The sequence below is a fragment of the Musca autumnalis genome, unplaced genomic scaffold (genome assembly GCF_047663935.1).
Source record: "Musca autumnalis isolate F117 unplaced genomic scaffold, ASM4766393v1 scaffold_3, whole genome shotgun sequence".
Lineage (NCBI taxonomy): Eukaryota > Metazoa > Arthropoda > Insecta > Diptera > Muscidae > Musca > Musca autumnalis.
The window spans coordinates 60,511,958-60,525,906 of NW_027411866.1; the positions used below are offsets into that span (position 1 = coordinate 60,511,958).

The following is a 13,949-nucleotide window of genomic DNA, read 5'->3' on the forward strand; positions in this document are numbered from 1 at the left end:
TTTAATTTGGAGGGTTTGGGAAATATTTTTGTTAAAAATTTTAACCCCCATGCGGTTTATCAAAGGGGTCTTTTTTGTCCTGTTTTTGAAGATCTTTTAAAAACTCCTTAAAATTGTGATCGTATCAAATCCAAATATGTTCGCCATAAAATTTTACTATAGGTCTCGGAATACACCAAATTCTTAACTCTTGTCTAATCGCCAGGAATCTCTAAAAATGAAAACCACGTTTTAGGGTTAAAGTCGGACTTCATCTGAGTTTATTCAAAATTGTCCCACAAAACATAATTTTAGAGAGATGATGTCAGACACAAAAATATTCTTCATCAAATTTCACTATGGGTCACCAAAGAAATGAAATGTCTATTTACATTTTATAGCATGAAAATATCAGTATCAATTTTGCTGAAAAAACATTAAATTTTTCCTTCTTTTTTCGAGTTGATACATGGAAGTAATATAAAACTTGGTTATATGTGAAAAGTGTCAAAGGATGAAAAATTCTACACAAAATTTCACTTTGAGTTTCAAAATAAAACATAAATCTATGTACACTGTTTCCTTAAAAAAATTAGATTACAAGTTTATATATATTAGGATGAAATTATATGTTTTAATGTTGGACTGTTAATTTTACATAATTCCATACTGGATGAAAATCTAGCAAAATCCTTTACATCCATTATCAATCCCTTTAACTCTATTGTTTAACTCTTCCCTTAAATTTGGTCATTTTCGCATTTTGGAAAAAGTATTATATTGTACCTTTACATAAGTCAGGTAGTCTAACAAATGTTTCCAATTATAGAGGAATTGCAAAGTTAAGTGCTATTCCTAAGTTGTTCGAAAAATTGATTACTACAATAATTTCCCATAAAATCCAACCCATGCTAAGTCCATATCAGCATGGTTTTCGTAGTGGTCTTTCAACCATAACAAATCTTATAGAATTTACATCGACTGTAATAAAAGGATTTACTCAATGTAATCAATCTGACACAATATATACAGATTTCAGCAAAGCTTTTGATAGGGTTAACCACAAGCTTTTGTTGTATAAATTACATTCTATTGGTTTTAATACTAATTTAGTGAAATGGATATCTTCTTATTTACAAAATAGATCACAAACAGTTTGATGGATGTGTCTCGAAATCGATTGACGTGCCATCGGGTGTTCCTCAAGGAAATCACCTCGGACCGGTTCTATTTGTGTTATTTATAAACGACTTGCCAAATTCAATAGCACATTCTAGATTGCTGATGTACGCTGATGATGTCAAGTTGTTCATTTCTCGTAACTCGGAGAAGCAATCTGATCTTCTCCAGAGTGATCTAAATAGTATTTTTCAATGGTGCAAAATCAATTGTATTGATTTAAACTTAAACTAATGTAAGCATATGTGTTATTCCAGATCTTCTTCTTTAATAAGGCAATACAATATTAATGGTTTTCAATTACCAATTATCTTGGCCTTTTGATGGATCAAAAATTAAATTTTAGTTATCATGTAATATCTATGGTAAATAAAGCTCATGGAGTCTTAGGATTTATAAAAAGATGGGCCAACGAATTTTCAGATCCTTATATAACAAAACAGCTATTTACGTCTCTTGTTAGACCTATATTCGAATATGGTTCTGTTGTATGGGATCCTCAATACACAATATATTCTGATAAAATTGAATAAGTGCAGAAACAATTTTTGCTTTTTGCACTGAGAGGTTTACACTGGTATAGTGAGGTCGCCCCCTCGGTCGGCTGGGGTGGGAAAGTGAGGCGTGGGAACGTTCGTAAAAAAAAAAATATTATTAAAGAAAGAAATGTTCCAAATGAAATTTCATTATGAGTCTCTGAATAAAAGAAATCTGTAACCATAACATATAACATTATTTTTGATATATAGGTTTTAGGTCCATATTTTCCAATTTTCATACAGATTGTCGTTGTGATTGAAAAATATAAATATCTTATTGATGGTTTTTCGTTATAAATTTATACAGAATATGTTGTGCGTTCAATTTAAAAAGCTTTAAAAACATTTGTGGTGAATATAAATTTGAAAAATCCAGATCGGGCCTGCCAAAATTGCGTATTTTTAATACTTTCAACTTAAATTCCGTAGTTAGGATAAGCCATTGGTTACTTATATTGCACGCGAAAATACACTAGAGGTCTACGGCTATGGTCCAAAATATAGGTGTCATATGTGCTCTCACATGCACAATTTGGTGTGGTCCAAAAAAACTACAATGATGGGACTCACTCCTACTTGGCATTTACGGAATATTTTACGAAGAATATTTTTGTCTCTGACATCATCTCTCTAAAATTATGTTTTGTTGGACAATTTTGAATAAACTCGGATGAAGTCCGACTTTAACCCTAAAACGTGTTTTTCATTTTTAGATATTCCTGGCGATTAGACAAGAGTTACAGATTTGGTGTATTCTGAGGCCTATAGTAATTTTAATTTTATGGCGAACAATTTTGTAGAATATTCGGACTTGATACAATCACATTTTTAATGAGTTTTTGAAAGATTATCGAAAAAAGGACAAAAAAGTCCCTTTTGATGAAATTTTAAAATTTAAAATTTTTAACAAAAATATTTCCCAAACCCTCCTAAGTAAAGTTGCCAAAGACACTATATACCTCTCAGCAAAATTTTATGGAAGTGGTTCCATGAGATGCCATGATTTCACTGGATCTTTTGCATTGGTTCAAATGAAGTCGTGAAAGATCCGATCTTTTCATCAGCATTTGAACCCATTCCATCGATCCAATAGAGATGAATTTTGTGTTTTTATTATTTTTATTATTTATTTTATTATTTTTTATTATATTTTTATTTTTACACATGTATATGGCGAATAACAAAAATGTTTTGCAATCGATGAATCCGAGTTTCACCCTATCAGAATTCGCGAACTGTTAACATATTCTATAAAGTATGACTACAATTCTTTAAAATGAAGTGTTTTAGGAGGGATCCCATAATGTCGACCATTAAAATTAATTTTCGTGGAAGCTGTGTTGGCATCAATGTAGAAAAATGAGTAAAAATGGGTTGAAGCCAACAAGTTTTTTTATGTTCCCATACGATTTTTGGTTTAACCTTACATTTTATAGACATATGCCCAAAGAAAAAATCACAGAATATTTCATGGGCAACAGGATTGTAGTGTATGATTTTTCGATATATCCACTGCATCCACCTAAAATTGATGCTGACATTTTGAAGCCGGAATTTCGGGGTTTTTTGAATTTGTTTAATAATCCGGACGCGCAAGAAGATAATATTCCAAACTCTTAACACGATTATAGAACTCGTGATTTTACGTCGTTTGATGTATATCTCATGAGTGTGCTCCTTCCAGCATCCTAGTAATTGGAGTCGAAAGGCCAAAATTTGATGCGTGAATTTTCTTACAAAACCTATTTTTTGCTTGTAAAATTTACAACTGTCATTCCATTTCCTTTGAAACCCGCGTGAATTTAGTTTTTTTACGCGACGGTTCTAATGAAGCCTTCCGCGATAGAGTCCATCTACTAAAACCGCGGATATAGATACCTTGAAAATCGGAAAATCAGCAAAAATATATTTTGACAAATCCGCGTACTAAACCGCGATTACTTGCGATTATAATATTTGCGAAAACGCGTGTCATAAAAGAAAAGAGATACGCGAGTAATATGGGTCTTTCACAAAAAATTGAATATGTAGGCACATCCGCGGTTCTTGAAGAATCTAATTAAAATTGTTATATTTTGACGTATTTTTGATAGGCGCTGATGAAACCGGATGCGCATCAAAATCGTATGCACATTGCGCGACTTTTACCAACTTTAAGGTTTTTTGCAGTGTATGATGCAACTGGCGGCACACAATGGCCCCTGAGTGAAACATCGAAATATGCATACATTTTGAAAGAGATTGATTCGCTGTATCCAAAAACGAATGCGCATCAACCGACTTTAACTAATTCGCGAATAACGGGCTTTTTAATTTTAATATTAATTGAATGATTGTAATTTCAATATTACTCTTAATTTCCTACCCTTATAAGTTATCACAGTAATCAGTTAAACTCTCGCGATTGTAAACCATATTTTTTTGATGAAGTTTTAACTGTATACATTCATTATTCTATGGGATTTTAGCAAAATAGTTGGAGAACTCCCAAATATTTTTTCGAATTTTTAGAATCAAACCAAAAAAATATTTGCAACAATATTTTCCAACAATAAGTTTTTCTCTTTTGTTGTTGCTATAATATGCAATTTATGTACCCAATCTCCATAAATTTGGTATCATATTTTTCTACGCATTGTCTAGATTCCGCATATATTTTTTAATTTATTTTTTGAGGGTTTGTACGGATTCTGGGAAAGGATAATTTGGATTTACTTCAAAATTTTTTTATTATTTGTTGATTTTCCGCGAAAATAATAATAAATTTAATAACTTTTTAAACATCCACGAATAGATATGGAATGCTGTTAACGATTTATGCATACATTTTCTCATAACAACAAAAAAGATATTTTTAAATATTTTTTCTTTATATGAGAATAAAAACCGCTATAACTTTTACGCGCATTGGCCAATTTCGTGAACGCGAGTAGATTTGAAACCGGATTTTTTTCCTTTACCTCTATACCAAAAATCGTAGATGTGCTCGCAAAAAAAAATTTTAATTTTTTTCAAATGGAATTGTAAAGGAATTTTGTTATTCGCCATATATTCTTTTATTTAGCAATGTAAGATTTATTATGCTAGGAAGTCCCAATCATTGAGCTAAAAGTAGAGTCGGACTGCACTCTTTGGTATTAGTCGTCTTCATTTACGTGCCTGAGGTTACCAGTTTTTACCCGCAAAGTGTTTCGTTACTTTTAAAAGCATACAATTTATATGAGAGCAGTTCACCAATTTTACCATTTTTGCAACAATTACCATTTTTAAAAGTAAAGGAACAGACCAATTCTAAAAGTTTCCTTGCCTGTTCTAAAGAACCCTGCTCAACAAGTCGATTTGTAGATCCCTACAAAACAACAAACATTTCCAAAACGTTGTAAAATAAAATTCACGAAATAGCAATCTGCAGTTGGAGTCAATGTCAAAATCTGCACTGCACTGATGGGAAGTAAAATCCTTTTGTAAGATGAATCAAAACCTGTTGCGTGCAGCGTCGGTGTTTAGACTGCAACAGCTGGGACGGCCGGAAGTCAAGTTTCTCACTTAAATTTACAACCTGTCGCTTGCCAAACACATCGTTCCCGAAGTCTGGAAAATAGGCCAGCTACTGAAGCCCGAAAAGGATGCCAGAACAGGTGAATCTTACAAACCGATTTCGCTTTTGTCGCCCGTAGCAAGGACCCTTGTGGCTATAGTTCTTCCAGCATCAGAAATAACTTTCCAGTTGCCGATCAATAGCATAGGATCCGTAAGCAGCACAACAACTGCGCTGAAGGCCATCTCCATATTAGCAGAGGACTCACTCAGAGCAAGCCGTGCTCATAATCTAGAAAGAGAAGTCTAACGTTACAAGAGAGAACCTCTAGATCAACAAGCCTTTCAACCAGGTTTAAGTAGCATTCACACGAATGCAGTCCCAGATGCAGTAAACAGTTATCGTGTGAATCGGTTCTTGGAGAACATCCACCATCTATCGCAGCTGAGAAGCGCCAGCTGTCAGGACAAACCAGAGTAGTTTTGGGCCAATACGCTCGGGATGGTGCAGCCGTGATGACACCGTGCAAAACATCTGCCCAGCATACAGCACAGGCCCCCACGACACACTGCTTCTTTTCAATTGTCCTACCAATCCTGCTAAGAAACTTAAGTTTGCAGCTTTGTGGTTACAAACCATATAAATAGCGAAATAGCCACTTTTTACGACTGATAGACCCAGAGTCAGATTAAGCAGAAAAATGAGAATACAAACATATTAACTACTGTTACAACAACGAGAACAATCTGCAATTATAGATGTAAACTTTATGATGATAAATAAATTATAGTTATTTCATTAATTCCTTTGAATTAATAAAATAAAAAATTTTAAATCATTTTTCAATACAGCATTTTCCATTTTCCGAACAAGACGTGAAAATTACATGCCAAAGGGTTGGTGAAAATGACATGCCAAAGATTAGTGAAAGTGCTATTCTTGGGAATTGGTTAAGATGGCATGCCAAAGGATTGGTATAGATGCCATGCCAAAGAATTGTTGAAGATGCCCTTCCATCGAGTTAGTAAAGATGACATGCTTAGGATCTGAAAATGAATTGCATCTTTTGGGGGTCACGCTCTTGTAAAAAGAATGAGTGAAGATGCTGAAAAAATGACATTCCATTTCACTTGCACCCATTCTTGAATAGCATCTTTGGCATCGAACATTTTGCTGGGCTGAAATGCAAGGATTCCAAGATATCTAAACTCGAATATTTCGAAAAATTTTAAAATGGGCGCAACTTGCCCGGACTATTTTGGTTACTTTCCGACGTAAACTTTAAAAACGCCGATACACGTGTCTCATATTTTTAGCTCTACTTTCATAATCTACTCGGTTTTCCCATCATTTTGAAAAAAAAAATTGAATTTTGTTGCACAGTGTTATATAACTTGTTATATTCATCACATAAAGCTATTGAACAGACTCGTGCAAAAGGAGAGCTAATCTTTTTAATCAATATCTTGTTGGAATCGAGCTTAATGATCAATGATGCAAGTGAAAAAGGGAAGTCGACGATTCGAACCACACAACCACCACTATGTGACATGCATGTTTCGCCTTTGGCAGAGGCTCTTCAGACATATCGGCTGTGGAGCGGCTTATCTGTCATCGAACTTTTCTTCTTTCAAATGCATTTTTTGTTTTTTTACAACAACAATGGGAATTTGCCCATTTAGTTGTGCTTTCATGACAAACGCTTAGCGCTGCCTTTGAAAGTAATGACTTTGGCTCTGAACGTTAACACACCCTGACAACCCTTTTTTTGTGTTTTTTCAAGGACGTGAGTTCAAACCACAGCCTGGCTCAGCTGTTTTTTTTATTTGAAAATTTTGGCTTTTATGGGAAGATCTTTTTTATTATTAATTTTGAATTAATTTCTCGTTGGAATCGAGCTTAATGACCAATGATGCAAAAAGGAAAGCCGAATTCGAACCCACACAACCACCACTATGTGACATGCATGTTTCGCCTTTGGCAGATCTTGGTGCGATCCTTCCTTAATACGTTGTAACCACCACAACGCTGTAAGCTGCAGTTGTTGTTGATCTTGGTTTCCTGCACCGCCACGACCACTCCTGAAGTCATTGCATCTCACCAAAGATTGTATATGCGTTAAGATGCGGATGTGACAAACCGAGCACAAATATATTTTTCCTGGGTTTTCGTCTGTCCCAAAGAATCCGGAGCAGGCATTCCGGGATATGCTGCTCCCAACACAGAAAAACACATGTACATTGAGGTGGCAGCCGCAACGCTGATGTTTTGCGGTTCGGGGTCAATCCGGTACGAGATTAGCCGCTGCCGTGGGATTGGATACAGATAGTGTGCTCGGGATATGGAAAGAGCATTTTTCCAAACTGTTGGTATCCAATAGTAGCGAAGACGACGAAGGTACCTCAGGTCAAATCCCAGAAGATAGTATTGAATGTATAACGTATACACGATATTAAGTTACACCCTGATTCCGTAACACTATCTTACCGAAAGTGTCGTTAATTAGCGAAATTGGCGTACAGAAATAAGGCCCTATGAAATAACACCCCAAATATTGAAATGAAAATAGGCCCCAAACATGTATATGGAAAACAACAACAACGCTTTTGGGGCCTATTTTCGTCTTTCTGGGACCTTTTTTCATTCAGCTGTTGAGGGCCAATTTGTCTTCACAACAAGTAAATGTGGTGAATTTTCGAAAGTTATTATTAAAGAAACGAAGAAACATTAGGGTGTAATTTAATACATTTTATTCAAAACAAACAATAAAAAAACGGTGCCCGGACGTAACACCCACGGACATAACTCGTAAAATTCGTTGGGAGTTTTGCTTTAACTACAAAAAACGCGGACATAACTCCCAACGCTTTTTAATTTTAATTTCAATGTTATTTTTTTCCAAATTTTTCATTATTTTTACTGATCAAAGAACTGTTATAAATTTTAGAGAAGAGGTAAGAATATAAACGTAATTGTACATTTGGGAAGGCTTAAATGCCAAACAATAGTGTGGTGGAGCAAGGAGCTTGGCGAACTTAGGAAAAACATTAGACGACTGTATAACAGGGCGCATGAGACTAAACTCGATATTGATTGGGACTCCTATTAAGTGAGTTTCAATAAATATAAGAGTGAAATCAAGCGGGCAAAGAAAACATCTTGGGTTAACTTCTGTGAGTCGGTAGAAGGAGTTAACGACGCAGCTAGGTTTCGACGACTACTCTCCAAGGACCCCAAATCCATTGGAAGTATCAAGAAACAAGATGGTGCGTGGACAGACTCCGCTACTGAGACTCTTGATCTCCTTGCGGAGACCCACTTCCCAGGCTGCAAGGATGAGGATACTGTCAACAATGAGCGTGACGACTTCCGAGTTCAGGAGCCTTTGGATTTGGTACTCATTGACAGGGTGGTCAACAGAAGTAGAATTAAGTGGGCGGTCAGCACTTTCAAGCCTTACAAGTCTCCTGGGCCGGATGGCATAACGCCGGCGATGCTACAATTTGCATCACCGATCTTATACCAAATCCTGGAGAAGATTTTTAGGGCGTGTTTGACTTTCTCATTTATACCGGGGCTGTGGAAGGAGGTAAAGGTAACTTACATTCCCAAAGCGGGAAAACCTAGTCACTCTGCACCTAAAGACTACAGACCCATAAGTTTATCATCCTTTCTCCTTAAGACACTCGAAATACTGATCGACCTGGAGATAAGGAGTCATGTAGACACCGTCTCTATAAGCAACTCACAGCACGCCTATGTTAAAGGTAAATCTGTTGAGTCTGCCTTGCATGAGGTGGTCGGCTTCATTGAGAAAAACATGGAAGACTCAAACTTTACCTTGGCTGCCTTTCTAGACATAGAAGGAGCTTTTAACAATGTAAAACTTGAGTCCATCAATCTCTCACTGAAGAAAGTTAATGCACCTGAACCCCTAACGTGCTGGATTAATAATATGCTTCAAAGCAGAATTATAAATTAATGGTCTTGGGGTTAACCCAACGAAGACGGAACTGGTAATGTTCACAAGAAAGCGTAAGCTCGGCGCCTTTGTTCCACGAACACTGGATGGGGTGCAGCTCCAACTCTCCCCCGAAGCAAAGTACCTTGGCACAATCCTTGACTGTCAATTGCGATGGAATAGGAATGCTGAGGAGCGGGCGAAGAAGGGAATGATTGCACTTTATTCATGTAAGAATTCCATTGGGAAAAGCTGGGGACTAACTCCTTCGATTATACGCTGGCTGTATAATACAGTGGTTAGACCCATCCTATCCTATGGTTCTCTCGTTTGGTGGCACTCATTGCGTCAAAAGTCAACATCCACTAAGCTTGATAAGGTACAAAGAGCCGCCGCAACTCTTATTACTGGAACTACCAGGAGCACGCCACAGGCTGCACTGAACGCAATGCTGAACTTAAGACCACTGAGTATCAGCATTAAGTGTCAGGCAACCAGGTGTGCCCTGCGGCTTCATGAACAGGGTCTTTGGCGGGGTCGTACCTATGGGCATGGGTGTATCCTGAATGAATCAGGTATTTTTGTGAACCATTGTGGCAAAATAAGTGACTATATATCACCAGTCTTGAGATTTGACGATATAGAAGTCATTATACCTAGTAGAGACGACTGGAACCGCAGTAACACCCCTCTGGGCGGTCTGGCTATATATACAGACGGCTCCAAGATGGAGGAAGGTACCGGTGCCGGTGTCTACTGTGAAAGTTTATCACTTGAACGCACATACAGGCTAGACAGCAACTGTAGTGTGTTCCAGGCTGAAATCTTCGCGATTTGGAAGGCGGCGGAATTGATTAAAAATCTGGATGCAGAAATCTTTGAACCGGTGACTATCTATGTGGATAGTCAAGCGGCTCTTAAAGCCATCAAATCCTGCAACATCAAATCCGACGTCGTCCTCAAGTGTAGAACAGCTCTGGATGCGCTAACTAACGGCTTTCGGCTATGTTGGGTACCTGGACATCGTGACTACCAGGGTAATGAAAAAGCAGATGAATTAGCTAGACGAAGATCACAGTCCGCTGATCTAGCTATCACTGACTCTATCAAACCACCCATCTGTCACTTTTTCCAAAAAGTCGAAGCGTTCTCTGACGAAAGAGCCAGTGAATTGTGGCACAATGAACCTAGGTGCATTGTGGCAAGATCCATATGGCCGTCTCTGTCAGCCAAAAGAACGAATTCGCTGTTGAACCTGAGCAAAGCGGAAGTGAAGGTAACGACGGGAGTCATCACTGGACACTGCTATGTCAGGGCCTTTACCATTAAATGGGATAGGGATGTTAATGACTACTGCAGACTCTGTGAGGATGAGGAGGAGTCGGAGTCGATCGAACACCTCCTGTGTCGTTGTCCAGCCCTGGCTCGTAGACGACACAGACTAGTGGGTGTTCGTTTTCCGCCGTCTCTAACCTTCTACTCAACTGTGGAACCTGCTGTAATCTGCAACATCGTTAAAAATCTAAAGTGGCTGGGACAGCGCAACCTAAACGCGTAACGCTTTGTTTTTTCGATTATTCTGCCTACCGTGTTTCTTATTTGTTTTCTTAATTCTTTTAATTCTTTTTTATTCCTATTTATCTATTTATTCTATTATTTCTATTTATCTCTCTTATCTATCTTTATCTCTCTCTCCACTTTTCTAAAGGATGATCTCCGAGTGGCGCAGTCACAATTAGTGGCTGCACATCCTCTAACCTAACCTACCAGCTATTTTTCTTCTGTTGGCATCATAAGGGAAAATATACCGAATGATTTTAATCCAACATCTTCGCTCCTCGCTGATTTTTACAATAACACAACTCCTGGCTCTCATAGAGGCTAGTTTTTTTTTCTTTTCTGCATCTTTTATATTTAAAAGATTTCGCTTTGTATTTTTTTTTTTATTTAATTTTAAGTTAAGTAAAATTAGTTTAAGTTGTTTTTATGGAAATATCCACTATTATTTTAGACAAAGTGTCGGGAGCAAACACTGGTAAACTACTAATACATGTTCATTTTTGAAAACTCTTCTACGAAGCAAGTTGCTATTAACCTCTCAGCGAATTAAAATAATACTTTAAAATTTTAATATCTCCTTGTTATACGTAAAATATTTCCTTATAATTGTGTAAAAGTCTCAATAACATATATCTTGAATCTTCCAGATTTCATAATATTACTTAAAAATGAAATTATATCTGAATTTGTCAGTAGCAGTTCGGAGAAATTTTACCAGTCTACGGTATTCGACGAAGACACAGTGTGGTATATAAGAGTATATTAATTATTTAATTTAAAAAAAATTTAATCGGGAAATATATTAAATATTTGCATTTCTTTACAAAAACTCTATATTTTTTCAATAGTAAACATATTTTTGTTAAAAATCGCGCGATTTTTTCAAAAATATTTCGCCAGCTGCGCTTTTCTGTTTTATACAAGTATTTGCAATTTGTTAGAAAAATTCTGTATTTTTTAATATTTTCGGCTTTTTAAGAGTATTTGCAATTTTTTAGAAAAACTTTGTAATTCCAAAATTGTGCAAATCTTTTTGTAAAAAATCACGCGATTTCTTCAAAAATATTTTCTCCTGCGGCGCCTTTGTGAAATTTTGAAAATATTTTTGAAAAAATCAATTCAAAAAATGGAGAGTAGACGTTTCAATATGTTATAATTATTGAAAAGTATAACCATCAATTAGTTACATATTACAAACTATTGAATGAATATCTTTAAAAATCTTTTTTACACCCCGAATTTAAGTGAATAAATTTTTGGGGCGTAAATGGATAGTTTGGGGCCTAATTGTATTTTCGGTGTTTGGGGTGAAAGTGCATTTGCCAAATGCACCTCAATTTAAAATATTTTTTTTTTTCATAAATGCAATATTTTTGTGGGTAATTGAAAAAATGAATTACAGAAATCCACGACTGGCCTTAGTCTGCTTTTGATATCAGTTTTTGCAGGGAGAAATACACAAAAAAGAAGAAAACTACCAAATATTATTGGAACAATTCAAATAAAGAAGTTGCATATGTACACTTTTCCTTGATCTGTAATATTTTTGTTATTTTTTAAAATAAAAATGTATTTTAACGGCAAGAGAAGACATCAGCTAGACATACAGGGTAGCCGCCTTGTTATTGTATTGTAGTTGTAAATGAATAATGTAGTGGCATCCAGATATTTGAATATGTTGTGTCAAAAAGTTTCTTTATGTTGGAGAAATTACAATACCACTACCTTGTAGGTCATCTTTGGTTATTACTCTTGCAAGAATCAACACGTTTTATAATTTTTAACATTTTTCTCTAAAAATTGAAAATGTTTTACATGATTTTGTGTGTGAACTATATTTTCTACTACCGTTATATTTTAAGGATTTTTGCTTCAAATAGAACAATTATTCACAATGTACTACTATTCATCTGTTTTGTATATAGGCGGTTGCATTTATCATATTTACCTCCTCAACTTCCTTAAGCCACCGATCTATCCCATCGAAGCTCCATTTATTCGTAATATCATAAACCAAAATAATGCCTTGTGCGCCCCTTGAATATGAACGTATTATCGTACAGAAACGTCCTTGTCCCGAAGTATCCCACAGTTGTAGCTTAACCCTCTTCCCTTCCAAAAGTATTGTGGTTGTTTTATACGCTACAAATAAAATAAAATATATATATTGAATAAACATTATTATCATTAGAATAACCATATTACCATTGCCACTGCAGAATGGACTTTCAGACGAGGCATCCTCCAGCCCAGATAAAATTTCATGCTTTCCAACATCGCTATCTCCCACTAATAATACTTTCAATAAGTAATCATAGTCTTTCATGTTCACTGACTAAAGAACCAAAAAATGAATTAGTGAAAAATATATAAAAATGAAGTTCTTTTATGAATTTAATGTAAAAACGAAAAACTTATTCAATTCCTAACACAATAAAAGTTGCCAAATGTTTCTTCTTCATTTAGGTTAGCTTAAAAAATCTACTAACCATAATCTTAATTGCACTTAATTGGACACAATTTGTATGCAATTAATAGTTTTTTTGAGGATTCTTGCATTATTTTTTAGCAACGAATTCAATTTATTTTTATTTTTATAAACAAAAATAGATCAAACGTCAAAGCCTGCCAATAATGTCGACGGCGTAGAATCCAAATTTGTACTTCGCATTGATATCAGGAATATTTGAAGCAGTTACTAATACGTATCAGCAAAGACATAAAATGCCTGCCTGTTCCAGAACCTGAAAGAAGGTACTAATGGGTACTTTACACGGTATGTTTTTTACATATGAGTTGTCACTTCTCCCATACAAAATGTATATGCAAAGTGACAACTCATATGTAAAAAACATATAGTGTAAAGTACCCATAATTGTTACAACTATAACAATTTTTCATTTTATGCTAGACTATGAAAATTGTCATTAGAAAATTCATTGTTATTATATATATAAAAGAAGAAAAAAAATAAAAAATTCCCTTTAAATTTTCATTGACGTCCACATACATGCATGAAATTTTGAGATTTTGGAACAACTTTACTTTACCCTGAAACCTCGGATTTTTTGGTATACGGGTTTATACCCGTCATGTAACCAGTTCGACAGATATATCCAAAAAAGTTTTCCTTGAAAGACGGCCTTCGGCCGGGGCTTAAGATTTTCATCCCTGGGGTATGTCCAAAAACCGG

The 13,949-nt window shown here is 35.6% G+C and overlaps 1 protein-coding gene across 1 annotated transcript in view; it reads right to left on the reverse strand.

Annotated features, from left to right (window-relative positions):
- Rab40 (RAS oncogene family member Rab40) overlaps positions 1-13,418 on the reverse strand; it is a 92,216-nt gene extending 78,798 nt beyond the window's left edge. Inside the window, exons 1-3 of the mRNA XM_073979056.1 lie at positions 13,246-13,418; positions 12,962-13,091; positions 12,705-12,898 (exon numbers count right to left, since the gene is read on the reverse strand). Coding sequence (XP_073835157.1) covers positions 12,705-12,898; positions 12,962-13,091; positions 13,246-13,248 — 327 coding nt within the window. The 5' untranslated portion in view covers positions 13,249-13,418. The remainder of the gene's footprint in view (positions 1-12,704; positions 12,899-12,961; positions 13,092-13,245) is intronic.
- Positions 13,419-13,949: the final 531 nt, after the last annotated feature.